The sequence below is a fragment of the Oratosquilla oratoria genome, chromosome 7, assembly GCF_046742065.1.
Source record: "Oratosquilla oratoria isolate Oo_2021 chromosome 7, ASM4674206v1, whole genome shotgun sequence".
Classification (NCBI taxonomy): Eukaryota; Metazoa; Arthropoda; class Malacostraca; order Stomatopoda; family Squillidae; genus Oratosquilla; species Oratosquilla oratoria.
The window spans coordinates 33,715,695-33,742,627 of NC_134783.1; the positions used below are offsets into that span (position 1 = coordinate 33,715,695).

The 26,933-nt window shown below is 41.1% G+C and overlaps 1 protein-coding gene and 1 pseudogene across 16 annotated transcripts; both read left to right on the top strand.

Moving 5' to 3' along the window:
- Positions 1–1,024: 1,024 nt before the first annotated feature.
- On the top strand, positions 1,025–26,363 carry LOC143027043 (uncharacterized). Of its 16 annotated transcripts, XR_012966557.1 has the most exons (20): positions 1,025–1,163; positions 1,539–1,582; positions 2,412–2,448; positions 5,337–5,365; positions 5,532–5,644; positions 6,404–6,500; positions 9,181–9,306; positions 10,334–10,441; positions 16,033–16,248; positions 16,410–16,470; positions 16,651–16,757; positions 16,931–17,039; positions 18,339–18,388; positions 18,549–18,582; positions 19,417–19,486; positions 19,641–19,676; positions 19,811–19,889; positions 20,074–20,115; positions 20,286–20,325; positions 25,894–25,929. XR_012966557.1 is itself a non-coding variant. In XM_076187912.1 (19 exons), exons 15-19 carry the CDS (start codon positions 19,462–19,464, stop codon positions 26,081–26,083), a joined length of 333 nt encoding a protein of 110 aa, XP_076044027.1. In that variant the 5' UTR covers positions 1,025–1,163; positions 1,539–1,582; positions 2,412–2,448; positions 5,337–5,365; positions 5,532–5,644; positions 6,404–6,500; positions 9,181–9,344; positions 10,334–10,441; positions 16,033–16,248; positions 16,410–16,470; positions 16,651–16,757; positions 16,931–17,039; positions 18,339–18,388; positions 18,549–18,582; positions 19,417–19,461; the 3' UTR covers positions 26,084–26,363. The 16 variants fall into 16 exon arrangements, 14 of the variants coding, with proteins under 14 accessions (XP_076044027.1, XP_076044032.1, XP_076044024.1 ...); XR_012966556.1 differs by lacking the exon at positions 25,894–25,929 and having other exon boundaries at positions 20,286–20,451; XM_076187912.1 differs by lacking the exon at positions 19,811–19,889 and having other exon boundaries at positions 9,181–9,344; positions 25,894–26,363.
- Positions 16,796–16,868, top strand: LOC143027271 (small nucleolar RNA SNORD24; annotated as a pseudogene).
- Positions 26,364–26,933: the final 570 nt, after the last annotated feature.

Here is a 26,933-nt window from a genome sequence, read left to right on the forward strand (position 1 = left end):
GTACTATTACATTGACATTTCTTCCTAAATCCTCTATGCACTCATTTAAATCTATCCAAAAGGCCTCCCTTTCTTCTACACTCTTCTCACTGCCAGGCCCATATGCACTTACAAAAACCCACATCTCCTTTCCCAGTTTCACCTTCATGCATATTATCCTTGAGGAAACCTCCTTCCGCTCCACGACCCGTTTACCTATCTCTTCACTTAGTAGAATAGCCACCCCTTCCCTCCCTCGCCCTCTCTTCACTCCTGATAACCTCCCACTTACACTCCCAAACTTACACTCACCCTTCCCTTTCAGGTTAGTTTCACTCAAAGCCAACACATCCATCTTTCTTCTCACAAACATACTACCTATCTCTTCCCTTTTACTCTCATCTGTACCACATCCACGCACATTAAAAGACCCAAACCTTAGGGTGCTGGTTCGAGAACTTCCAGACCCTCTTATGCCTTCTCTTTTTTGTTTAGGAATATCCCCTGTTGGGCTACAAGGAGAAGGATGCCTAGTCCCAATCCCCGTCCCTTTCTTCTCGCCTCTTACGATCCAAGTGGGAATGCTTGGTGGCAGTATTCTTTTCCCCCACCACAGGGAATTCCCCCGTTATAGAAAAATAATACTCAGAGAAATGGTACAGGACAGCAACAAGGGGTTGGGGGACAGTCGTAGTATAAAAGTGTCATCATTTCTCTATGAACAGAGTTTTCCTCTATCATAGACAAAATTATGTGTGGCTCTGGTCCGTAGGGGCGCCCCATATAGACCCTAAAGTATCAACTGCATGCCACTTTGCCACAATAACAAGCAGCCAATATTGCAGACGGACAAAATATATATATGAATATTAGATTCCGTTCACTTCGAACTGATGCGCATAGTAAAGAACTCAATTATCTAAAGTTTTCATTGTCTATATACATATCAATAGTAATAATGCATTTAATAGTCTATATTAATATTTATTATAAATTAATTTTCATTAAATTCATTAGAAAACAGAAGAAGAATAAAATTCTACATTTACTCTACATATTCTACGAATTGTCGACACAGCGTCATCAGTAACTTTTGTTTTCCACAATAGCAGACGAATTCTACAATTCGACAGCACAAATGATCACCTGTGGCTATGAACTCTGGACTTGTGCATCATAGATGGGTTAGTTTGGTAGATGGTTATGAACAAAGTTGACTTTGACAAACTAGTAATTAGTTGTGGAGTAGTTGGGTCAGTTTTTTTTTTGTATGGACTAGCCCATCAGTTTCATCAGTATTTCCACCACCTGAAAACTATTATAATTATAATTATAATCGTAATGGCTAATGCCCCTCACCACCACCTTTCATCCTGTTATTCTATGCTCTATTTTGTAAAGGACGTTTTGTTGATTTCTGGAAACCAGGGTGTGGAAATTTGCAGTTCTTAGTTGTTTGGAGATCGTGTAAAACACATGATAAGCCACATATCAAATTCGTTGGTTGGGTGAAACTATGAATTGACCGTTGCAATTTATTTCAACTTTTTCATTTGCAGATGGGAATGATTGATGCACTCATTGCTGTTGCTGCAACAATGAGGTATGTAAGGTTAATAGTCACAATCTTTTATTAGTGGCAGGTGAGTTTTGATCTGCATTAGAAAGCTATTGCCTAGGCCCAAGGTCCATTGTAACATCAGTATTTCTTGCATTTTGTCAGCCATCTCTCCCCTCCACTTCTAGCTGTGATGGCATAGAAACCATTTCACACCAATACAATAGGGATAGAAATACTAATTTTATTCCACAGAAGTCTGGGAATGAGGACAAATACCACCTGAAGTGGGTTTTACAATGATACATGAGGCAACAGCTATGGTAGTGGCATTGCAAGTTTTCAAATTATTCAGTCTATTGTTAATTTTTTATTCTTACATAATTCTTGTCAAACATGGTGAGAGTGGATTTTGTGCCTTTGTTTTTGGCTACCTCCCTTGTAAGGAGGAAAAAGCTGTTGGTATGTATGTGTTCTCCCTTCATCACCCTTTCCCCCACTTAAGGAGATGCATATAACATATTAATTTTTACTCCCTTTTTGTGCAGAAACTTTTTGATAGGCTATGTGCTGCTTTTTTTTTTTTTTTTTTTCTCCCCAGACTTTTCTTCTCTCCTTGCTCTTGTGCTTACATTCTCTTTTCTCCAGATTGAGAAAGGCTTTCACATACCATCCACATCACATGCACGTCATGGGTCATAACGTAGTGTCTCAAACGGTTCAGCTAGAAAATGCTGGATCTAAATTTTATATGATGAGAATATTGACAAGCATATGTCTGATAACATGATGCTAAATTTTTAACCTGAGTTAAGTGTTAGATTAAATTATGTTTGCAAATGTGTAGGAAATTTGACATTTGTAATCTTTGCAGCTCTGAATAGAACCTGGGACTCCTACATGTCATCAAGGTAAGCATAACCCATAGTATTTATACTAAATGTAGATGTACTGAATATTGGTCTCTTGGCATGGAAGAGTAGTATACTCTAGACCGGTGTTTCTCAACCTTTTTACCCTTGTGTAACCTTTAAAATAAATTACGTCTCAAGGAACCCTTGTGCCCAGCCCCCCAAAAAAAGAGTATATATTTCTAATCTTATTGTCATTGTGATAATAGGTTAGATAGGGTGATGTCTGTATTACATTATTACAATAACCAAGAATATGTTGTGCATGTTTAATTATATTTCGTATATGCATACATATACCAAGGCTTTTTCCCCCTTACAAGGGAGGTAGCCAAAAAGGAAAAGGCATAAAATCATTCCCACCCATTCCATCCCTGAATACACTCCACACCCCTCCACCCTCCCTTTTATCTTAACACCTCCTGGATGACGGGTCATCCCTGCACCTTGTCCACTGCCCTGGATCAGAAGCAGTGTCGCAAGACTGGAAAAAGTACAACGGCGAGCCACAAAACTGATTCCAAATATCAAAAATAAATCATACGAAAATCGACTTAAGCACATGAATCTGTTTTCCCTAAAAAAGCGTAGACTCAGAGGTGACTTGATACAGGTCTTTAAGATTTTAAAGGGAATTGACAACATCAAAAGTGACCAAATTTTCACATTGAATGAGAATCAGACAAGAAACTGGTCTCAAACTGTCCGGAAATAGATTCAATTTGGAAGTAGGTAGAAACAACTTTGCCAACCGTGTAGTTAATGAATGGAATAAACTTCCTGCACAGGTAGTGCAATGTAGTTCAGTTCGAAGCTTTAAGAATCATTTAGATAAATACCTAAGTAAGATGCTGTAATGATTATGATTTATGTTATATTATTTGTTTTTGTTTTGTTATAATTTGTCTGTCTGATTTTCATTTATTATTAGCTATATGTCAATTTATAATCATTTACTATTTACCTTTTTGTTTGTTATTCAACTATACCTATGCATTTATTTATGTATTTTATTTGTTATTTTTACATTATTATAGTTTTAATTTATTATTATTTTTTTTTTTTTTTTTTTTTTTTTTTTTTTTTTGCATCCGACCTAGATATGGATCAAAAGGTCTCCTGTCGGCATGCTCCGCCTTTGTAATCCTTTGTTTTGTAATCCTTTGACACAGCACATCCACACCAAGCCCGCTTCATTAAATCAGCAACCCCCCCTCTCCGTCCCCCATGCATAAAAGGAGAAGACAGGGAGAAATCCCTTCGGGCTGCATCAAATTTTGCTCACACATACTACCTCACCCCCCATCCCCCCGCCCAATCCACCTCATGCATCACAACATCATCCATATACAACCATTCTCCATTCACCCGTCTTCTGTCCTCTCCCGTCCTTTCTCAACAGACATTCCCCTCTTCCCCAAAGCCCCCTTTGCATTACGTATATGAAATTAAATAAAAAAAATAAAAAGTGCATTAGCTTATCTCGCTTGTTCTTGCGGAACCCTTAGGGTTCTGGGGAACCCTGGTTGAGAAACACTGCTCTAGACAACCAAAATCAAATGTGCCATGATCAGAGATTGAGACATTGATGGATGAAATGATGGTCTTGCTGCATTGCTTGTGATCTGGGGACAAGAATGGCCCTCCATCCACAAGATGTAATAAGTCATTCTTTTACCCTGTATGTTGATAACCCCAGAAAATGCAATCAAGCTTGTTCATGGAATATGGGGGTCCCTCAGATACAACTACAAATATAAAGAGGATGCTTGCATCCTTGTATACTTGCACCTTGTTATGCTAACGTCAGCATCATCATGTACTAGTTGATGTAAGATAAGGTTGTAAGAATGGTTGTAGTTGGGAGATGCTAGGAGTGTCGAGTTCCACAGGGAACTGGCCAACAAGAATAAAGTGGGTGAGGAGGGTTTTGCTGTGGAGTTGCCCTTTTGATGCATTGTCTTAAACCCAAGTAGTGATGGGAGCAGGATAACTTTATCTGTAAGCATTGGTAAATGGTGCTTAACCCATCGCCCCTAATTCTAAAGAGGGAAAGTACCTTTGGTGCAAGTTATGCATATGTGAAGGTTGTGGAATATTGAGCCAATTTGATCTTAAATAAGGAGAGTATTGACAAGCATATGTCTGACCATATGATGCCAAGCATATAGTCCAAGTTTAGCATTTAGTAAGATTGTGGAAGTGGATGTGTAAAAGTTTTAACAGAATGAAATCTGCAGGTTTGGAGTGATGAGAATGGGAAGCAATCTGTAGTTTACACAATACAAGTATACTAGAATCCACTAACTTTACTTGAAATAGTCTTGAGGCATGGAATAGAAATCTCGCTGCCAATATTTTTTTCCCCCACATAAGGGAGGTAGCCAAATCAAAGGCGTGTACCCGCTTTCATCCACCACCCTTTCCCCTCCTCACATAATAGCACATGAGTAAATAAAGAGTTTCATAAATCTTCCAGATCTCCCAAAACCGTTCAGTTCATTATCCCACAATTTGTTGGTTGTACAGTCCCAAAGCAGCTGGCAGTGGGTCCTTGGTACCTCCATTGATTATATACTAGAGAGAAGCGTGTTACATTAGTCGCTAATTGGAGGAGGCCTCTTGATACCTGTCGGCTCTTGCATTCAAAGGTAGAAGAAATGCAGAGCAAATTGATGAGATCTTGGGACAAGTCTGAAGAAGTTGAAGATAGCAGGGAAGTGACTCTTAGGTCCTTGTAGGCCATTGTTGACCCCACACCTATTGATACCACTGAACAAATCCTAAATTGTAATAGTTACATGATGTGTGTAGGTTGCAATACTAGGCCATTTGCTTTTTATACCAAAGTTGCACTCAAATTTCACTAGCATATTTTTTCCTTTCAGAATGTGGGTAGTCTTCAGTCTGCAATAAGGTTTGTACTTGTGCTGTGGTTTAATTTTATTGCATCTCTAATAATAATGATAATTGAAATCCTTTGATTTCACTGAGAGTAAGTCAAAAGGATTCTGACAAGATTACATAATGTATTATGTGAAGTATTAGTACTGTGGCCTCAATTTGTCATTGGTTTGTTTCAGGTTGCTTGGAGAAACAAAAGAGTGCTGGTGAGCAACTAAGGGAAAAATACCAGACAAACCACAAGAGAAATATGGGAAGCTGTGAAGGATAAGAGAAGCTAGACGAAGAATGGGTACGTTTCAAGATAGTACAGTACACTAAAATGGGTTGAAAGTGGGAGGGAGCGTTGGTGGGATTAAGTTTGATGGCAGAGTAGAACTAAGATAACATACAAGATGTACAGATGAGGGAAGTGAAACTAGAGGACAGGGAGGCTGAGAATGAAGTAGGGTGGGCCATTGGTGAGGAATTTGAATTGTTTTTGGAAAGGAGGGAAGAATGAACAGGGCTAAGTTGGGTTGAGAGAAGGTAAAGGATGCTGTTGGACAGGTATGACGGTGAAGAGAGATGGATAGAGTATTGTGGGGTTCTTAGATTTAGAAGGGGATAAGGTGGTTTAGTGGCAGTAGTTGGTAGGAAAGGAGGGTAGCACTGTAGAAGGTGGGAGAGGAGAAAAAGCATTGATAGCTGCAAAGTTGTCAGTTAGGTGTCTGAGGAAGGGTGTAGTTGTGTAATGGGTGGTGAGGACTTGTACTTAGGGTAGAGAAGTGTGGAGTAATGGATGTAGTTCCCCTGCACAAAGAAAATGGGAAATGTGTTGACTTGTTCGTGGTAAGGTGTGCAATTGAATGTTTACTAGGGAGAATAGTTAGCAATTGGGGGGGGGGGTGTAAAAGTTAATGCAAGTTTTTGTAATAATGATTTTTACCACAGACCTGTTCTGAAAAAAGTGTGGAATGATATTGGTATCTGACATTTTGATAATTGAAGATTGGTAATTTATAGAAAGTTTTTTTTTTTTTTTTTAACATAACCATTTTCTTAATTTCAGAGATAGAACAGTCTCTGCATTAATATTTTTGGCTTGGAGATCAAAGTGAAGTGGATTTGTTTCCATTTTGCTCATCTTGGACAACCATGGCCAAAAGGTAAGTTTGTGTGAAAGTGGAATGCTGTAAGAGAGTTGGTCTGTGGTAGTTGGAAGCAAACTTGAGAACTGCATGGAGAAATGTAGGTGGAAGCAATGAAAGGAATGGACAATGTATTGGTATTGATTTTGTATAGAATTGAGGATTAATAACTAGTAAATGCGAGGATTAGTAATGGACAGATTGAATGGTCTCGGATGGATGTGGGGATGCACCAAGGTTGTGATTTTGCCCTCCATGTTGCACTTGATGTGGCTTAATGTCTTGATGGATTGCTTAGAATTTAGGTGAAGACTGGATTGATATATTGATAAGATGCTTGAAAGCTATTTGTATTGCATTGTAGGTTCTGCAGAAAATTTATCCTTTGAGTGGAGGTGTGGATTATGTGATGCATTGGAGTGGTTAAATGTGAATGGTGTTTTGATGCAGCCCATAGGGCATGAGGGGACAGTGGTGGGGGGGGTGTTGCAGAGTAAATGAAACAGCCTTGCTGTTGATGTGCTGTCTTACAGCATTGTTTATGACCCAGGGCAATAGGCGAGATGCATCGATAACCTATAATATACAGGTAAACGTCGACTTACGATGGCCGCGACTTACGATTGTTCGACTTTACGATGACGACGACGACGATGACGATATGATAATTTAACCCCTTCCATACGGTGCCGCACACGTAGGCGTCATGAGGAGCAAGTGGATTCGCGACGCTGCCATATCGGCGTCTTGATTATATTTATTGTAGTCGCCCCTGTGTTTTTACATTCTCTCAAATGTGCCCTAAATCCCATTCTCTGTGGTTTTCAAAATTCGCGGGTGAAAGAGAGAACGATCGATATAAGCGGTGACTATATTTTATGATGCGAGTATTATTACGTCACGTCGTACGGCTGGCATTGGCTGCTGCCCGCGAGATTTAAGTTCCGTACTGAAAATACATATTATAGTGTTTGAATATGGTAAAAAGGATAGAAATAATTAAATAAACTACTGTACATGTTTAATAGGCTATATTCAGTATCTCTGGTGGTTAATATACAGGTAGGCTAGGTACAGTGACCACGGAACAGAGTGGGGATCGACTTACGATGAGATCGTCTTACGATGGCTCTATCGAAACCTAATGCCATCGTAAGTCGACGTTTACCTGTATATACAGGTAGTCGTCGACTTATGACCTATGCGACTTACGACTGATCGACTTTACGACCACGAGATAGTGCAATAATATTTAACATTTAATAGAGTAATAGAATTGCAATGTTATGCCTGGCAGTGCAGTACAATTACTTTGCATGCCGCGAGACGCGAGTACGATAGTTTTGGCAGGTTACTGGCAGCGTCAGCTTCCCTCTCATTCAGGAGCATGTGGTATTTCTGACTTCATTATGACAAGAATTATATCTTTAATTTTTTTTGTGCTTCAAACCCCCATGAAGATGTCTAAAAGAAAATTATCTTTCGATATTTCCAAGCCTGCCAAGAAACAAAGAAAGGTTATTGATCTTGACACGAAAATGAAAGTGATAAAACATTATGAAGGAGGGAAGAAAGTTAATGTGATAGCACGTGAACTTCAATTATCACATTCTACAGTGTCACTAATTTTAAAAGACTAAGAGAGGATCTCAATTTTGCCTTGGATTTTATATTTTAATATGTTTTGCAATTAATAAAATGTAACAGTAAAACTTTTTTATGCCTAGTCTGTTGTCGATAACAATATGTTCGATACAGCATTTTGTATTTTTATGTTTTGCAATATTTTCGGTACAGTACGTAAACGAAAAGAATGTTTTGAAATATTTTTTTCCTAATTTTGCCATGCATTATGTATTTTTATGTTTTGCAATTAATAAAATGTAACAGTAAACTTTGTTTAAGCCTAGTCTGTTGTCAATAACAATATTTTTGGTACAGTATGTAAACGAAAAGAATGTGTTTTGAAATAATTTTTTTCTCTTAATTTTGCCTTGCATTTAGTATTTTTAATGTTTTGCAATTAATAAGATGTAAATTATACAGTACAATGATTTTAATTTAACCAACAAAAAAGTATTAGTAGGTCAAAGATGACAGGACTTTATTCAGTATGCGTAGGCCTAGGCTATGTTTCCTAACGACAATTATAAAAAGAATAATGAATATTAAACAACGTAGCTCAAAGATAAGATTTTATTCAGTATGCATACGTTTCCTAAAGAAAGTCTGATGATAGAATAATAAAAACGTTAAAAAATACAGTATTAAATATCATAGGTCAAAGATGATAGGATTTTATTCAGTGTGCTACGTTTCTCAAAGAAAATCAGATAAAATTATAAAAAAAAAGGTTTAAAAAATACTATACAACATAGTTCAAAGATGCTAAGATTATTTCAGTATGCTAAATATAATATAGAATATACATGTATACAGTAACAAAAATAATATTTAAAGGGTAATATATACTGTATATATATAAAGTCCGATTTGCGTCCAGATCGACTTACGACCTGTCTGTCGGAACCGAACTCGGTCATAAGTCGACGACTACCTGTATTTATTTGTAATGATGACTTTTACCACAGACCTATTCTGAAAGAAATGTAGAAATATATAGGTATCTGCTAAATTGGTTGTAGAAAACTAGTACTTGTTAGTGATATTTTTTTACTGAAAGTTTTCTTAATTGCAGTAATCGAACATCAGCATTGTTGGTTTGAAGTTCAGATTGAGTGGATTTCTTTCCTTGGCCCATCTTCTGCACACCTGAAGACCCCCAAGATAAAATTGTCCAGGATTTGAAGAAGATTACTTGGAGGTGAGGAAAGTGGGGTTGGAAGAGCAGATAGGGATGATGTAAGTATTGGGATGGTTTGGACATGTGGAAAGAATGGGTGTAGAAAGCTGTGGATGGAGTGAACTTGTGGGGATGATGGAGGATGAGGTAAATGGGGGCAAGGAAGGGAGAGGCAGGAGATAGGGGTGAGTGGAGAATGGCTGTGTATAGTTGAAACTTGGATGGGAGGAGGGGGGGGTTGAGTAGGGAATATTTGAATGTTTTGACACAGCCTGAGGGGATCCCTGTCTTTATGTGCTGCATGATGAGATGGAGGGGATGTTGCCAGTTGAAGCAGCCTTGCTGTGGATGTACCGCATTGTTGCTGCTGAACCAGGGTGGTGGGTGGGGGACAAAGGTATAGTTAGCTCTGCCTGAATGTAGGGGATAGTAATGTCGCCTATGATGAGCCTATCAGGTATGCATGAGGGGTTGTTCACATCTGCAGTGGATGAAGGTTAGGTGATTTGTCACGTGGACCAGTAAGGATGAGCCTAGTTTGGCTGTTAGACCCTGTTGTGGGTGAGTAGTCTTGCCAACCAATCTCTTGTTTGGTAATACTGGTGAAGCTTTCTTCAAGGTTGTATGTCCAATGTTTGGATGAAGCTGGGGATGGGGGAGTGACGATCAGTCTTGCTCAGGTCCAGGTGTCTTACAAGAGACTTGTACCCTCGGCCACAGTAGTGTGTTGTCAAGGTTGACCACCTCTTTGAATGCATGTTGTGTTGCTGTTTAAACATCTGAACAGGGAAGTGTAGGTGTTTGAGAATGGGAAAGGTGTGGTAGATATATAATTTAAAGGGATTGTGCTGCACAGTTGAGCTGTTGACCTAAATGATGAAGTTCTATTGTGAACCCCAGGATTGCAACAGAGTCAGCAATGGCAGAACCCACTGTTGTGGATCCTGGGAACTGTGCTGACCTGCCACAAGGCTGTCGGAAGCTGGGATTGTTGAACTCCTTAACTGGTTGAGATTCATTTATGTACATCGTGTTTTCTTTATTTCAGGAAGTAGTTCGAAGAGCTGGGTAAAATAAATCGTAGTGATGTTGGCTAGGTCCTCAAATGAATCTCCCAATGTGTGGTGCATAAGGGACTGGGCTTTACCATCGGTAGGTAAGTTTGAGTAATGTCAATTCTTTGGAGGGCTATATGAATGCAGACCTGTATTCTACAAGTGTTGTAATGCTGAAAAACTAGTATGTGTTGGAGGTTTTCAATTGTATGATGAAAGCACTTTCTTTCACATTTGCGGTTTCCAGCAGAGGTTTATCCCATGAAGACCAATGTGTTGTCTGATTATACTGTTAGTTAAGACGTTCTAATTGTTGGCAATTTTTGCTACATTATTTAATTATTGGAGGTCCTAATACTGGAAGATCACTTCCTGCTTCAGCATGACATTTTGCAAGTGGTAGAGGTTGCATTGAACACCAGTGGATACTGTTGTTGTTGTCGTTCCCTAGACTGTCCGAGCAGTCCCGTCTCCCCAAGGAATGCCACAGCTGAAACTGGGTTATCCCACAGATACTTTATAGAGTGTATGTTGTGTTGTTTGCATGCATGATTGTGTATAATGCAGTCTTCCATTATGTGTTGTATGGTATGGGGTGAAGTGTTGCATCCTGGGCAGCTGTTCACAATGTGGTCATCCAGCCTCTTCTGGTAGCTTAGAAGTGCTGGGTGGTGGCCACACTGCAGTCTGGCCAGGTGGACTCTGTCCTTTCGTGGGAGAGAGGATTCAGAAAGTTGGATATCAAGGGGCCTGGCATGCAGCAGTGTGTTGTCTTTCAGTGTGTTAATGGAGCGGTGAGTGATATGATTATAAATATGTTTCCGGAGGCTGGTATTTGGTGGTTGTGGAGGAAGAGAAGAGAGTATCTGTGTGTGATACAGGTCTTTGGGTGTTGTTTTAATGTTTCTTGGTGTGTGTGGGTATTCTGCTATGTAGTGTAGCGGGTGTGATGTGTTTGTGGTGGCTGCGGCAAGTGTTTGTGTGCCTCTCATGTCGAGGTGGTCCTTGACTTTGAGGACTTTTGTTTCATGGTGTAAATGGTCTGTAGGTGTTGTATTTGTGCAGCCTGTAATTGTTTTTAGGGCTTTGTTTTGTATGATTTGAAGGGTGTTGTGGTGTGTCTCACTGAGATTAGGAGCCCATGCAGGACTCGCATAATTCATCACTGAGCGTATGCATTGTTTGTATATTGTTGTATTAGTTTCTTTGTTTTGTCCAAATGTTGTTCCAGCGATTGACTTAAGTGTGTTAAGTCTAGGTGTGCATTTGTTTTTTATGTTTGTGATGTGTTGTTTGAAAGACATGGATGTATCGTATGTTACACCAAGAATTTTTGGTGTGTTTGTGTGTGGTATTAGAGTGTTGTTGATCCAGAGATGAGGTATGTATTTGTGTTCTTTTGTCCAGTTGGTGAGAAGTGTTGCTGTAGATTTGGTTGGAGCTATTTTGAGTCTGTTTGTGATGAACCATGTGTTCAGTGTATCAAGGTATGGCTGGATTATTTCTGCAGCTTTGTCTGTGTTACGATGTGTGCATGTGATTGTTATGTCGTCTGTGTAGGAAGAGATTTGTATTTCTGAGGTGTCTGGTGTGGGTTAGTCATGCATGTATAGATTAAAGAGCGTGGGGGATAGAACAGAGCCCTGTGGTATTCCATTCTTAATGTTTCTGATGTGTGATGATTGGCCATTATATGACATGTAAGCATTCCTACCTGCCAGATAATTGGCCAGCCATCTTTTGGTGTTATTGTGCATGTCTGTGTTATATATTTTATTTGTTATTGATGCCATCTAAAATTCTTTGTGTGAGGTTTATCAGAAGAGTGTTTGTGGAGTGTAGTGGCCTAAAACTGTGTTGTGAGTCAGCAGGTGACAAGTTTAAGTATTAGGCGTTCAGTGACTTTAGAGGGGGTGCAGAGAAGTGTGATTGGGTGGTGCGATGTTGGGTCTTTGTTCGGTTTTGGAATTGTGATTATTTTACCATGCTTCCTGATGTCGGGTATAGTGTTGTGTGAATAGCAGTAGATTGCAATGTTTGTGAGTGCGTGTATACCTTGTGGTCCAATGTGTTTTAGGTGGATGTTACTTATGTTATCAGGGCCACAGGCAGATGAGTGCTTGAGATTATGTATTATGTGTTTTGTCTGACTGTCTATGAAGGGTGTATAGTCTGAGTCTGTGGGAAAGTCTTTCTTACGTCAAACAGTGCGTCGGTCGTCAGGGTGAGAAGTGAGATGGCTTGTCTGTGCAAAATGATTTATGAGTGTGTTTGCTTGTCTGTTTGAGGGTAGATTGTCTGTTGTTGTGATTATTGCTGCGTGAGAGCGTGTAGTGTTACTGTTGGATAGTGTAATGCTGTTGAGTGTTTTGTACAATTTGCTGGTGTTTGTTTTGTGATCAAGTGTATTGATAAAGTTTTGCCAATTTTGTGTTTTTTGTTCGTGTATTTTATTGGCAATCACAGTGTTTAGTGTTTGTATTTGGTCTGCTATGTTTTGAGGAATAGGTGTGGGGTATTGTGTTTAAGTGTGTCTTGTTGTCTGATGAGGCCTTGGATTTCTGGTGTGAAGTTGGGGTTGTGTGATTTTCTGTTGCCTCTAGGGATGTATCTCTTGTCTGCACTTTGTATGATTGTATTAAAAGTGTGCACAGCATTGTTTATGTTTGTGATTGGTGTACTGTTAAGTGTTTCAAAATGTTGTTCTGTCTCTTCAGTAAAAGCTTCCCAGTTAGCTCTCTTGTATTTGGTGTGTGTGTGTCTGTGGCCAACTGGGGTGCATCTTGTTTTGGTGGTGATGATGATTGGAAGGTGGTCAGAACCAAGGGTTCCGACCACTCTCCATGATGTTGTTGGGGTTAGGCATGGGGAGCAGAAGGTGATATCAGGAGAGGAGGGAGTGTAGAGGGCTTGGTGTGGGATATGTGTATGATTATGTGTGTTGTTCATGATAGTCAATGAGTCAAACTGAGTCTGTATATCAAGCCCTCTGTCTGTGTCAGGGTTGTTGACATACCAGGCAGACGACTTGGTGTTGAAGTCACCATCCATAATCAGGTTGGGGATTGAGGCTAGTTGGCTAAATTGAGGCCTGAAGGCGTTTGGAACTGTGGGGGATGATTGGGGGCGAATGTACATGTTAACTATTGTCCGTGTTGATTTGTTGCCTGTGCGAATTCGAATGGATTGGATTTCTGTAGTGTTATCTGTGGTAGGGAGGAGAATTTTGGTTGTGGCACTTGTGTCCACAAAACAGATGGAATGGTGGATCAGGGTGATGAATTCACTGCCATTGCCATCGGTCCGGTCTTGTCTGATGGTGGTGTAATTATGAAATGATGGTGTTTTGTGAGTGTCTTAGTTTTGTTTCTTATATAATTACAATGTGCATGTTGTGTTGTTTAAGAAAGTGTTCGAGTTCATGTTTTTTCATGTTAATACCGTCAATGTTGTGTTGTAATATGTTGATGTTGTGTGTTCTGTATGTGTTGTATGTTGCCGTTTGGGGTTGAGGTTGGGGTGTTAATGGGGAAGGTATAGGATCTGGGTTAGAGGCGGGGCAAGGAGAGATTGGGGACAAAGGAAGGGGAGTACTGATTGGGGATATGGGCAAAGGGAAATTGGGAGTGGGTAAGGGTGCTGGCTGTGGTTGGGGAGGTGGGAGTGGGATTACTGGAGGGCAGGTAGAACATGTCCAAGTGTTTGTGTATTGGTTTGTGTCAGCAAGTGTTGTACAAGTGAGGTGGGCCCAGTTTTTGCACATATTGCACTGAACTGAGCCCTTTGTCTGTCTGCTCGAAGTAATGGGTTTAGAGCATGTTGGGCATGTGTATTTTGTGGTGGGCCCAGGATTGCTCTCTACATCTCCGGCTAAAAGTAGAAGACGAGGGGTGATCGCCGGAAAATCACCCCTCGGTGCAGAAAAAACATAACATTGCATGTTGAGAAAAAGGATTGTGGTACAGTAGAAGCCCAATTTAACGAACTAATTCAGCCAAGGTCCAGTCCGCTAAATTGAATTTTCCGTTAAATTGAGCGAGTGAGCATTGGTGTAACAGTGTTGCCAGAGCGGATTATAAAAATGATATGTACCTAAAAATTCCCTAGTGTACACACACACATACAGTATATATATTATTGTAAGTGAATTATAGGCAGCACAATCGTGAATTGCAAACGAACAGCAATATGCAGTAATTTGTTGCAACATGTATGTGTGTGTATGTGTGTGTCGTGTAACAATGATATGAGCTGTCTGTGAATTTCGCTAAATATTAGTCATAGCTTCGTGTTTGGTTCGATGTACATAATTCTAGCGATTAATAGGACTGGGCAGTTGGGTTTTGGATAGTGAGCATTATTGTTGTGTTGTTGCAGAAAACATAGTTCATTGTTATAGAAGTGTTTTTCGTGGTGATTACTCTTGCGTACTGATTTTGAATTTTCCCATTAACTTACTGTTTCATTATTTTGTTTTCCTATTATACCGTCTATTTCTACTTGAATATATTTCTGCTACAATTATACTTTATACATATACTGAATTATATATTATTGATTTTGAATTTTCCCATTAACTTACTGTTTCATTATTTTGTTTTCCTATTATACCGTAAATGCCTTGGTGGATTAAAGAGTATAATGAGGAATAGACATTTGGGAATGGATGCGAAGAGGAGACTGTATGAAGGAGTGATTGTGCCAACAGCACTGTATGGGGCAGAAACGTGGAACATAAGAGAAGAAGAGAGAAGGAGTTTGAATGTGTTTGAGATGAGGTGTCTGAGAAGTATGGTGGGGGTTACTAGGCTGGATAGAGTGAGAAATGAGGAGGTGAGGAGGAGAGCAGGGGTGAAAGAGGATTTGGGAGATAGGGTTGATGAAAGAATATTAGGATGGTTTGGACACATGGAAAGAATGAGTGAAGAAAGACTAGTAAAAGAGGTATGGAAGGCAGATGTGGAGGGAGTGAACATGAGGGGACGTCCTAGGATGAGGTGGATGGATGGGGTGAAGGGGGCTTTGGGGAAGAGGGGAATGTCTGTTGAGGAAGGAAGGGAGAGGACGGAAGACAGAGGTGAGTGGAGAATGGTTGTATATGGATGATGTTGTGATTGCATGAGGAGGAATGGGCAGGGGGGTGGAGGGTGGGGTAGTATGTGTGAGTAAATTTTGACGCAGCCCGAAGGGATTTTCTCCCCGTCCTCTCCTTATATGCAAGGGGGGACGGAGAGGGGGGGTCGCCGATTAATATATATATATATATATATATATATATATATATATATATATATATATATATATATGTATATATATATATATAATATATGTATATATATATATATATATATATATATATATATATATATATATATATATATATATACCTCCAAAGTACTAAATTGTAAAAAAATTCCTTGACTCTACCACCACAATCTGGTAACATCTGGTAACATTGGACTCGGAGACACGCATGTGGCCATTTGACGGAAAATGCTCAACTTAGCTTACCATTCCTGCTAAATTGAGCTATTTCTGTAGACGCGCATCTGGCCAGCTAGCGGAAAATGGTCAACTTAGCGGACCATTTCCGCTAAGTTGAACATTTTCATTATTGCTATTTGCAGTTCGCTAATTTGAGCTTCCGCTAAATTGAGATTCGTTAAATCGGGCTTCTACTGTACTCCCCGAGGCAGTCGTAGCTCCTCTTGGGGATCGGTGCCACCTGCGTAGAGCCGGTGGCCAGGGCTGGTTGCCGCCGTTTGGCCCCCAACTCTTGGGGTTGGGGGTTAGTCCCACGACGTAAACGCTGCGGCTCCAGGACCATGGATACTGTTGTCATGGAGGTTGTACAATTGATGCTGGTACCTTGGATTGGATGTTGGTGCTGCCAGGTGCTGATGGAGAGGTTAGTTTGATCCTATTTAATGCAAAAGGTCTTTAAGAAATGATGATTGTTATCCCTGTCTCAATAACTGCTGTGGACACAATTCCTCGTTACTGAAAACCAAAAGTACATCTTCAATAATAACTTTGTTTGCATGTAAGTGAAGTTTGTTTAATTGACAGGTCCATGCACAAGAGGTGTATAAATGAACCTCTTTTATAGATACTGGATTAGCACATGCAGGTCAGTTAATTTTTTTTGGTTAGATATGATGTTTTGAAAGAAATGTAATTATTTTGGACTTTGATAAATGATGAGTTAGATGACGAGACCTAAGACAGGCTTACCCGCATGTCGTTTGGTGTAATCAAGAAAAGACAGGAGAAGTGTGATGAAGGTGTTTTAGAAGTTTTAATTTTCCAGACAAGACTTGTGGTATTGAATTGTAAAGAAAGATGTTGGCCATTGTTTAAGAGTATATGTACATGATCAAGATTGAAAGCACATCAGGACTACGGTACATCACTATGGTAGGTTTACCTGCATGGTACTTGGAAATTGCATTTGCAATAATGATGAGAATGTATTTGCTACTCTTGACTGTTGTATGATGACTATAACCACCAAGATCTCTTAATATTTGACCTCTTAGGACTGTATAGCAAGAGATGGAGCAGAATACATTTATGGTTTCTTCCTCCAGGGGTCAACACATTCATCAGTAGTCTGGCCATACAAGATCTTTGCTAGGTCTAGGCAACCTTGGGTTTTACAAAGTTGCACCAGATTTAGATGACCCTGAGCTGGTAATGGTAAGATTGCATTGTCATTTGAATTTTTGAATATGATGGCCCATCATATAGGACACTGTAGGAATACCTGTTGGCAATGTTAACCACTTGGGTACAGTGACACTTACATAGGTGTCATGAGGCGTGGATGTGTTCGCAAGGATGCCGGTGTCAGTTTTGATTACGTATATCTTTGTAGTTGTACACGAGTTACCCCCGGATTCTATGAACTGGTTTGATCATGTTTTCAGTGTTTATTACTGAGTAAAAAAGAATGAGTAATGCAGTAGTGACTATTTTATAATGCAAATAGTGTGATGCATTGTTCCTATGATAGGCCATGCTGCGCGTGAGAGTTTGACTCGTACTGAAGTGGTTAATAATGTGATTGACCAGTTGGGTACTATATTGAGGTAGTTTGAGTAGGGATAGGTAGTTTTAAAATAATCATTAACAGCCAGGAAATCTTTGAACAGGGGAAGAGGGAAGGGGAACAAATGTATGGAACTTGAACTTTGAAAATGTGCTTGGTAAGGAGTTGAAATATGAAGTCTGTTATGGGGATGGAAAGAAAGCTGACAGATCTAGTTGCCCAAACTATGCCAGGTGGAAAGAATGACTTGGAAGCAAATACCAAAAATGAAGTAGATTAATGGGGTGAAGAGGTGAATTGAATGATAGAGGAATGTCTGTTAAGCAATGAAAAGTGTCCATGATGAATATAGAATAGTAATTGATGGATTAAGTAAATAATTGATCCCAGAGTCACTGATATTGAGTATGTGCTATGTTGGTGCTAAGGTGAATCAAAGATCAGTCTGCTCCCCTTATGCCCCAGTTGCAATGTTGCTTCAGGTTACCGGGCTGCAAACATTTATGAACGCATTTCTTGGTTTATGAGGAAGGTTAAACAAGACCAAGACAAGTTTGATGTGGAGCAGTGGCTCCCAACCATTTATGGCTTGAGGAGGCACCCTTGCCAAGCCTTTCAGAAGTCCCCGGCAGCACCCTTATTAGAAAATCTAAATTGTAGTTTGTCAGTATTTTGTTGATTCAACATCAGTGTAACAAAATTATGTCCCAGGATAATATGAAAATACTCATCTTTACACTGATGTTGCTTTAATGAACAAAAATGGATGAGGATACAAATATATAATTGACAGTAATTTTTGCCCTGAATTTTGGAGGCACCCTCAGTTGATCTTGCTTCACCCTTTGGTGTCATGGCATACCAGTTGGGAACCACGGATGTAAAGAGTGTTGTTGGTTTGTCAGTTGGTGTATGGCTTTGTTGCATTGTAATGTTTACATTTTCAGTTTCGAGTTTGTAGGATGACCTGTGGTGGTGGTGTGCTTTAGAGCCAGTAGTAAGTATCGAGTTATTGTATTGTGGTTGTACTTCAAATAATGATGACAAAAAATATCTCCAGAATTACTGTGTTGGCAAGCTCAACAGGGCTGACATTGCTTATAGTGTACACCTTGCATTGGATCAAGAGCCATTGTTTACAAGTGGTATTTTTTCAGGTAAAGGCCTGGAGCATTCCTCAGCTGCATTAAGGTTGGTACTTGTTTTGGACAGAAGATGGGACTGAATGGAGAATTGCTGTGTATGGATGCTGTGGCATGAGGGGGAGTGGATGGGGGGGGTGAGGCAATGTGTGAAAAATGCAGCATAAAGGGATTTCTCCCCATCTGCATGAGGTGACTGAGAGGAGGGGGGTTGCCAGTTTATTTAAACTGCTTTACTGTGGATGTACTGTCTTAAACTGCTTCTGACCCAGGGCAGTGGGTGAGATGCAGGGATGACCCATCAGCCAGGAGCCAAGATGAGGGAAGGGAGTGGATTTTTTTTTTTTTTTTTTTTTTTTTTTTTTTTTTTTTTTCCATTTCACTTCTGCTCACCTCTGCCCTCTTATGCTTTATTCTGCTTTTCTTTGTACATTCTTGTGATTCATCCTATTTTGTAATCAATCTTTGAATGCTTGCTTCTTTACAATCTTTGAATGCTTCATCCCACCACTCGCTACCCTTGTATATCCTCCTGTTGTCCTTGTTCCACAACTTGAACCATCCCCATTCCTCCTCTCCTAGTTATACTCTAACCTTCACTCCCTCCCACTCCCATTTCTTCTTGTACTCCTCTTTTTCTCTCATTTAAGCAGTTTACTTTAAGTACCTCCCTACCTTCTGCCCTTTACCTTTCTCCATCTATCCTTCACTGTCAACTTCCAAAAAATTGTCTTTTCCCCCACTCTCCCCGTAGAACATTTACATCCAAAAATCCTCCCATTATTCTCCTGGTTACCACTATGTAGTCCATTAGTGCCCTATCTACCACCCTTCCATCCACCACCCTCTCCCATGTACTTATGGTTGATTTTTCCGTTGACAGGTTTTCAAGTGGACAGTGTACCAGTTTGATCAAGTTTGGACATTAATGTCCATTCATCTGTTCAGTACAGGTATAGATACCTACAGGCTGCTAGCCAGAGTAGTACTATGATGAGAATCTTACTTTCAACATGAGTAACAAATGATATAGTATTTGTACCCTGATTGCCTAGGCGATGGGTGGTCATTTTCATTATATATTTAACTGATGAGGAATATTTTCAGGTGCTGTGAGTTTAAGCAAAGCGCATAAGGAAACAGGTGAGTGGAGTATGACTGAAGAAGCATGTTTTGACTTGGCTACCTCCCTTGTGAAGGGGAAGAAGCCTATGGTATGTAGATAGATATTGTTATGCATTAGGAATGTTTGCTAACACAATTGTTGTTGATTGCAGAATTTCAGTGTTTGCTATTTTCTGAAGTTGGTCCAAAGAAGTGAAATTTGTTGCAGCTGGTGACCAAATAAATGTGGTGGTAAAGGAGTTAACTTTTTCCATTTTTATCATATTTGCTAGTGTTTATCTCCATGATGGCCCATCACTTAGAACACCTTAGGATTGCCTGTTGGCAAAGTGCTAAAGAAATGTGATTCTGACCATTCTATTGATCATACTGTGAGGTTCATTTTGAGTTGGGATTAATGTTCAGTTGTTTGCAGGTGATGTCGGAGCGAGACTGAAGGACAAGATCGTGATCACTGGTAAGATGTTTTTATTTCTTCTCGTTAATACTGTATACATGATGGCCCATCACTTAGGACACTTTAGGATTGCCTGTTGGCAAAGTGCTAAAGAAATGTGATTTTGACCATTTTACTGATCATACTGTGAAGTTAATTTTGAATTGGGATTAATGTATAGTTTTTTGCAGGTGACATCAAAGCTAGACTGAATGGAGATCATGGACACTGGTAAGAATGTTTGTATGTCTTGTTAATACTGCATACATGATGGCCCATCACTTAGGACACCTTAGGATTGCCTGTTGGCAAAATGTTAAAAATTGTGATTCTGATCACTTTGTGAAATATACTAAACCTGTTTTATTGAATTATGATTAATTCCCTGGGACAGGGGAAAAGAATACTGCCATCAAGTAATTCCACTTGGATTGTAAGAGGTGAGAAGAAAGGGATGGGGATTGGGACTAAGCATCTTTCTCCTTGTAGCCCCACAGGGGACATTCCTAAAAGAAAAAGCAAAGGCATAAGAGGGTCTGGGAGTTTTCCAACCAGCACACTAAGGTTTGGGTCTTTTAATGTGCGTGGATGTGGTACAGATGAGAGTAAAAGGGAAGAGATAAGTAGTATGTTTGTGAGAAGAAAGATGGATGTGTTGGCTTTGAGTGAAACTAAGCTGAAAGGGAAGGGTGAATGTAAGTTTGGGAGTGTAAGTGGGAGGTTATCAGGAGTGAAGAGAGGGCGAGGGAGGGAAGGGGTGGCTATACTAGTAAGTGAAGAGATAGGTAAACGTGTAGTGGAGTGGAAGAAGGTTTCCTCAAGGATAATGTGGATGAAGGTGAAACTGGGAAAGGAGATGTGGGTTTTTGTAAGTGCATATGGACCTGGCAGTGAGAAGAGTGTAGAAGAAAGGGAGGCCTTTTGGATAGATTTAAATGAGTGCATAGACGATTTAGGGAGAAATACTAATGTAATAGTACTGGGAGACCTTAATGCTAGGGTAGGAAATGATCCAATTGATGGAGTGGTTGGGAAATGTGGAGTTCCAGGAAAGAATCGTAGTGGAGAGTTGATGGTGGAAATGTGTCTAGAAAGAGAGTTGATGATAGCAAATACAGTGTTTCGGAAGAAAGTCAAGCATAAGTACATATGGGAGAGGGTGGTGGAGGGAAGGGTGGTAGATAGAGCGTTAATGGACTATGTAGTGGTAAATAGGTTTATGATAGGAAGAGTTAAGGATGTACATGTGCTAAGGGGAGAGGGTGGAGAAATATCAGATCATTTTTTGGTGGAAGGTAAGTTGAGAGTGGGGGATAGATGGAGGAAGAGGAAAGGGACAAAAGGTAGGGAGGTACTTAGAGTACATACATACATATACCAAGGCTTTTTCCCCCTTTCAAGGGAGGTAGCCAAAAAGGGAAAGACATAAAAACACTCCCACCCATTTCATCCCTAAATACACTCCACACCCCTCCCATCCTCCCTCTCATCTGAGCACCTCCTGGATGACGGGTCATCCCTGCACCTTGCCCACCGCCCAGGGTCAGAAGCAGTGTCGCAAGACACAGCACATCCACAGCAAGGCCGCTTCATTTAATCGGCGACCCCCCCCTCTCCGTCCCCCCTTGCATATAAGGAGAGGACGGGGAGAAATCCCTTCGGGCTGCGTCAAAATTTACTCACACATACTACCCCACCCCCCACCCCCCTGCCCATTCCTCATCATGCAATCACAACATCATCCATATACAACCATTCTCCACTCACCTCTGTCTTCCGTCCTCTCCCTTCCTTCCTCAACAGACATTCCCCTCTTCCCCAAAGCCCCCTTCACCCCATCCATCCACCTCATCCTAGGATGTCCCCTCATGTTCACTCCCTCCACATCTGCCTTCCATACCTCTTTTACTAGTCTTTCTTCACTCATTCTTTCCATGTGTCCAAACCATCCTAATATTCTTTCATCAACCCTATCTCCCAGCTCCTTTTTCACCCCTGTTCTCCTCCTCACCTCCTCATTTCTCACTCTATCTAGCCTAGTAACCCCCACCATACTTCTCAGACACCTCATCTGAAACACATTCAAACTCCTTCTCTCTTCTTCTCTTATGTTCCACGTTTCTGCCCCATACAGTGGTGTTGGCACAATCACTCCTTCATACAGTCTCCTCTTTGCATCCATTCCTAAATGTCTATTCCTCATTACACTCTTTAATCCACCAAGGGATTTACTCGCTTCTCTCAATCTACATTCTACCTCCACCTTCACTCCACCTTTTCCTGCCACATTTGCACCCAAGTATCTAAAACTATCCACTTCCTCCAGTCGCTCTCCCTTAATGTTCACTTCCAGTCTACTGCCACTTTCACCCCTTGTACATCTCATCACCTTACTTTTACCCACATTTATCTTTAGCTTTCTTCTATCACATACTCTCCCAAACTCTGTCACCAGCTTCCTCAATCCCTCCTCCGACCCTGCCACAAGCGCAGTGTCGTCCGCAAACAACAGCTGGCTCACCTCCCACTTTTCTCCATTTTCTTTAACCATCTCCAATCCCTGACCCACTACCCTAGCATTCACCTCTCGCACCACCCCATCCATGTATAAGTTGAACAGCCAGGGCGACATAACGCAGCCTTGACGAAGTCCCACCTTTACTTCAAACCACTCACTCTCTCCATTTCTAATCCTGACACAAGCTCTACTACTCTCATAAAAACACTTGACAGCTCCCAAAAGCTTTCCTCCTATCCCATAAATCTGCATAACCTCCCACAGTGCCTTTCTGTGAACTCTTTAAATGAAAATGAAAAGGAGAAGGAGTACAAGAAGAAGCTGAAGGAGGAGTGGGAGAGAGTGAAGGATAGAGTAGAGCTAGGTGTGGAGGAGGAATGAGGATGGTTCAAGGAGGGAGTCACAAAGTGTGCAAAGATGGTGTGTGGAACAAGAAGGACAGGAGGAAGTAAAATAAAGGGTAGTGAATGGTGCGATGAGGAAACAAAGAAGGTTGTAGAAAAGAAGAAGCGAGCTTTCACATATTGGTTACAAAATAGGATGAGGGAGTCATATGAGAGGTACAAAGAAAAGAAAAGAGAAGTAAAGCACAAGGTAAAGGAGGCAAAGAGGAGAGCAGATGTGAAATGGGGTAAGAGTATGACAGAAAATTTTGAAAGTAATAAAAAGATGTTTTGGAAATAAATTAAGCGAGGAAGAGGAGGTGAATCAAGTAGAGAAGAAAAGGTAAAAGGTGCAGATGGAGAGATGATAATGAAAGAGAAGGCAGTAAGGGGAAGATGGGCAGAATATTTTAGGGAGTTGCTAAATGTGAAGGAGGATAGGGAGGGAAAGATAGCTGCAGTGGAAAATGCTATGAAAATGAGAGTGATGAGTGAGAAAAATGGAGGAGAAATAAGGATAGAATGAAGTGAAGGCAGATGTTAAGATGATGAAAGCAGGTAAGGCACCTGGTGTGGATGGATGCCATGCACAATGTCTAAAAAAAGGAGGTACAGTGATGGTGGACTGGCTGGTGAAGTTATTTAATGCTTGCTGGAGGGAGGATAGAGTGCCAGAGGACTGGAGGAGTGCCTGTATAGTTCCTCTTTTCAAGGGAAAAGGGGACAAGTGTGAATGTAGTAGTTTCAGAGGGATTACCTTGTTAAGTGTAGTTGGGAAGGCTTATGGGAGGATCTTGATTGAGAGGATTAGGAGAGGAACAGAGGGAGTAATTGGTGAGGAACAGTGTGGATATAGGACAGGTAGAGGTTGTGTAGATCAGATTTTTGTGGTAAGACAGATATGTGAGAAAGCTATAGGAAAGGGGAAGGATATTTTTTGGGCCTTTATGGACCTGGAAAAGGCTTATGACAGGGTTGACAGAAAGGCACTGTGGGAGGTTTCGCGGATATACGGGATAGGAGGAAAGCCTCTGGGAGCTGTCAAGAGTTTTTATGAGAGTAGTAGAACTTGTGTCAGGATTAAAAATGGAGAGAGCGAGTGGTTCGAGGTAAAGGTGGGACTTCATCAAGGATGCGTTATGTCACCCTGGCTGTTCAACTTATACATGGATGGGGTGGTGCAAGAGGTAAATGCAAAGGTAGTGGGTCAGGGATTGGAGATAGTTAAAGAAAATGGAGAAAAGTGGGAGGTGAGCCAGTTGTTGTTTGCAGACGACACTGTAGCAGGATCGGAGGAGGGATTGGGGAAGTTGGTGACAGAGTTTGGGAGAGTGTGTGATATAAGAAAGCTGAAGATAAATGTGGGTAAAAGTAAGGTGATGAGATGTGCGAGGGGTGATAGTGGCAGTAGTCTGGAAGTGGGTCAGGGATTGGAGATAGTTAAAGAAAATGGAGAAAAGTGGGAGGTGAGCCAGTTGTTGTTTGCAGACGACACTGTGCTTGTGGCAAGATCGGAGGAGGGATTGAGGAAGTTGGTGACAGAGTTTGGGAGGGTGTGTGATATAAGAAAGCTAAAAATAATTGTGGGTTAAAGTAAGGTGATTAGATGTACAAGGGGTGAAAGTGGCAGTAGACTGGAAGTGAGCATTAAGGGAGAGCGACTGGAGGAAGTGGATAGTTTTAAATACTTGGGTGCAAATGTGGCAGGAAAAGGTGGAGTGAAGGTGGAGGTAGAATGGAGATTGAGAGAAGCGAGTAAATGCCTTGGTGGTTTAAAAAGTGTAATTAGGAATAGATATTTGGGAATGGATCCTAAGAAGAGACTTTATGAAGGAATGATTGTGCCAACAGCACTGTATGGGGGAGAAACATGGAACATAAGAGAAGAAGAGAGAAGGAGTTTGAATGTGTTTGAGATGAGGTGTCTGAGAAGTATGATGGAGGTTACCAGGCTAGATAGAGTGAGAAATGAGGAGGTGAGGAGGAGAACAGGGGTGGAAAGGGGATTGGGAGATTGGGTTGATCAAAGAGCATTAGGATTGTATGGACACATGGAAAGAATGAGTGAAGAAAGACTAGTAAAAGAGGTATGGAAAGCAGATGTGGAGGGAGTGAACATGAAGGGACGTCCTAGGGTGAGGTGTATGGATGGGGTGAAGGGGGCTTTGGGGAAGAGGGGAATGTCTGTTGAGGAAGGATGGGAGAGGACAGAAAACAGGGGTGAATGGAGAATGGTTGTATATGGATGATGTTGTGATGCATGAGCTGGAGTGGGTGGGGGGATGGGGGGTGAGGTAGTATGTGTGAGCAAATTTTGACGCAGCCCAAAGGTATTTCTCCCCGTCTTCTCTTTTATGCATGGGGGGACGGAGACGGAGGGGTCACCGATTTGATGAAGCGGCCTTGCTGTGGATGTGCTGTGTCTTGTGACACTGCTTCTGATCCAGGGCAGTGGACAAGGTGCAGGGATGACCCATCATCCAGGAGGTGCTAAGATGAGAGGGAGGGTGGAGGGGTGTGGAGTGTATTCAGGGATGGAATGGGTGGAAATGATTTTATGTCTTTTCCTTTTTGGCTACCTCCCTTGTGAGGGGGAAAAAGCCTTGGTATATGTATGTATGATTAATGTAGGTTCTTGTTTCCAGAATGGAAGACTGGCAAGCCTGTGAGCATTGTCGTACATAGAAATTTAAGAAACCTAGTTACTGAACATTTGGCAATGCTAATGTGTAATTACATAGGAGGAAGATGCATTTCATGATGATAACCATTTCTATCACATTCGCAGTTTCCACCGGAGGGTGATCCTATGAAGGTTAATGTGTTGTCTGATTGTTGGAATTGTCTTGTACTTGGTTGTTAAGTTTAAGTGGATATTATATCAGTTGCTTGTTTCAGGTCAGACTTGTTTCATCTGGACTGTTTTGCATTAACAAGGTTGTTCGTAGTACCCTTTTGCAGAGGGAATCCAGTGGGTTCAAGCAGAAGCTTTTTAGTAAGTATTCATAGCAACAGGTTGGTTAGCTATAATGCTGGTGAGAATTTTTATCTTTGTTTAATCCTGGGCCTACGAGAGTTTAGTAGTTAGCCAATCCTGGATTTTGTGATATGAAGTGGAGGGCTGTTAAGACACTGATGAAAAGTTATTGGGATGGTTTAGGTACATTGAAAGAACGAGTAGACCAAATTTTGTTCACAGGAGGGTCTATTGGAGATTGCTTCTGCGGGCCTTTGTCTTGTGTTATCATCCCCGTGGTAGTGCTTGTATGGTGTGAAGGAGGAAAGTGTAAGGGCTCTTGCATGGAGTTGCTAAATACATGACATTCTATGGGGAATGTTTGGTATGTTCAGATGTCATATTGGTGCAGGAAGTTAGTGTTAATTAAACATAGCTTTTAACTACAGTTGTAGAACTTCTGGTGTCTGATCTTGTTACATACATACATATACCAAGGCTTTTTCCCCCTTACAAGGGAGGTAGCCAAAAAGGAAAAGGCATAAAATCATTTCCACCCATTCCATCCCTGAATACACTCCACACCCCTCCACCCTCCCTCTCATCTTAGCACCTCCTGGATGACGGGTCATCCCTCCACCTTGTCCACTGCCCTGGATCAGAAGCAGTGTCTCAAGACACAGCACATCCACAGCAAGGCCGCTTCATTAAATCAGCGATCCCCCCTTTCCGTCCCCCTATTGCATAAAAGGAGAAGATGGGGAGAAATCCCTTCGGGCTACGTCAAATTTTGCTCACACATACTACCTCACCCCCATCCCCCCGCCCATTCCACCTCATGCAATCACATCATCCACATACAACCATTCTCCATTCACCCATTTTCTGTCCTCTCCCGTCCTTCCTCAACAGACAATCCCCTCTTCCCCTAAGCCCCCTTCACCCCATCCATCCACCTCATCCTGGTCCTGGTCATCCTGGT

Coding starts and splice junctions, on each gene's coding strand:
- LOC143027043 (XM_076187912.1), top strand. CDS start 19,462: ATGTCCATTCATCTGTTCAGTACAG. Junction 19,487..19,640: donor CATTCATCTGTTCAGTACAG/GTATAGATACCT, acceptor GAATATTTTCAG/GTGCTGTGAGTTTAAGCAAA. Junction 20,116..20,285: donor GGACAAGATCGTGATCACTG/GTAAGATGTTTT, acceptor AGTTTTTTGCAG/GTGACATCAAAGCTAGACTG.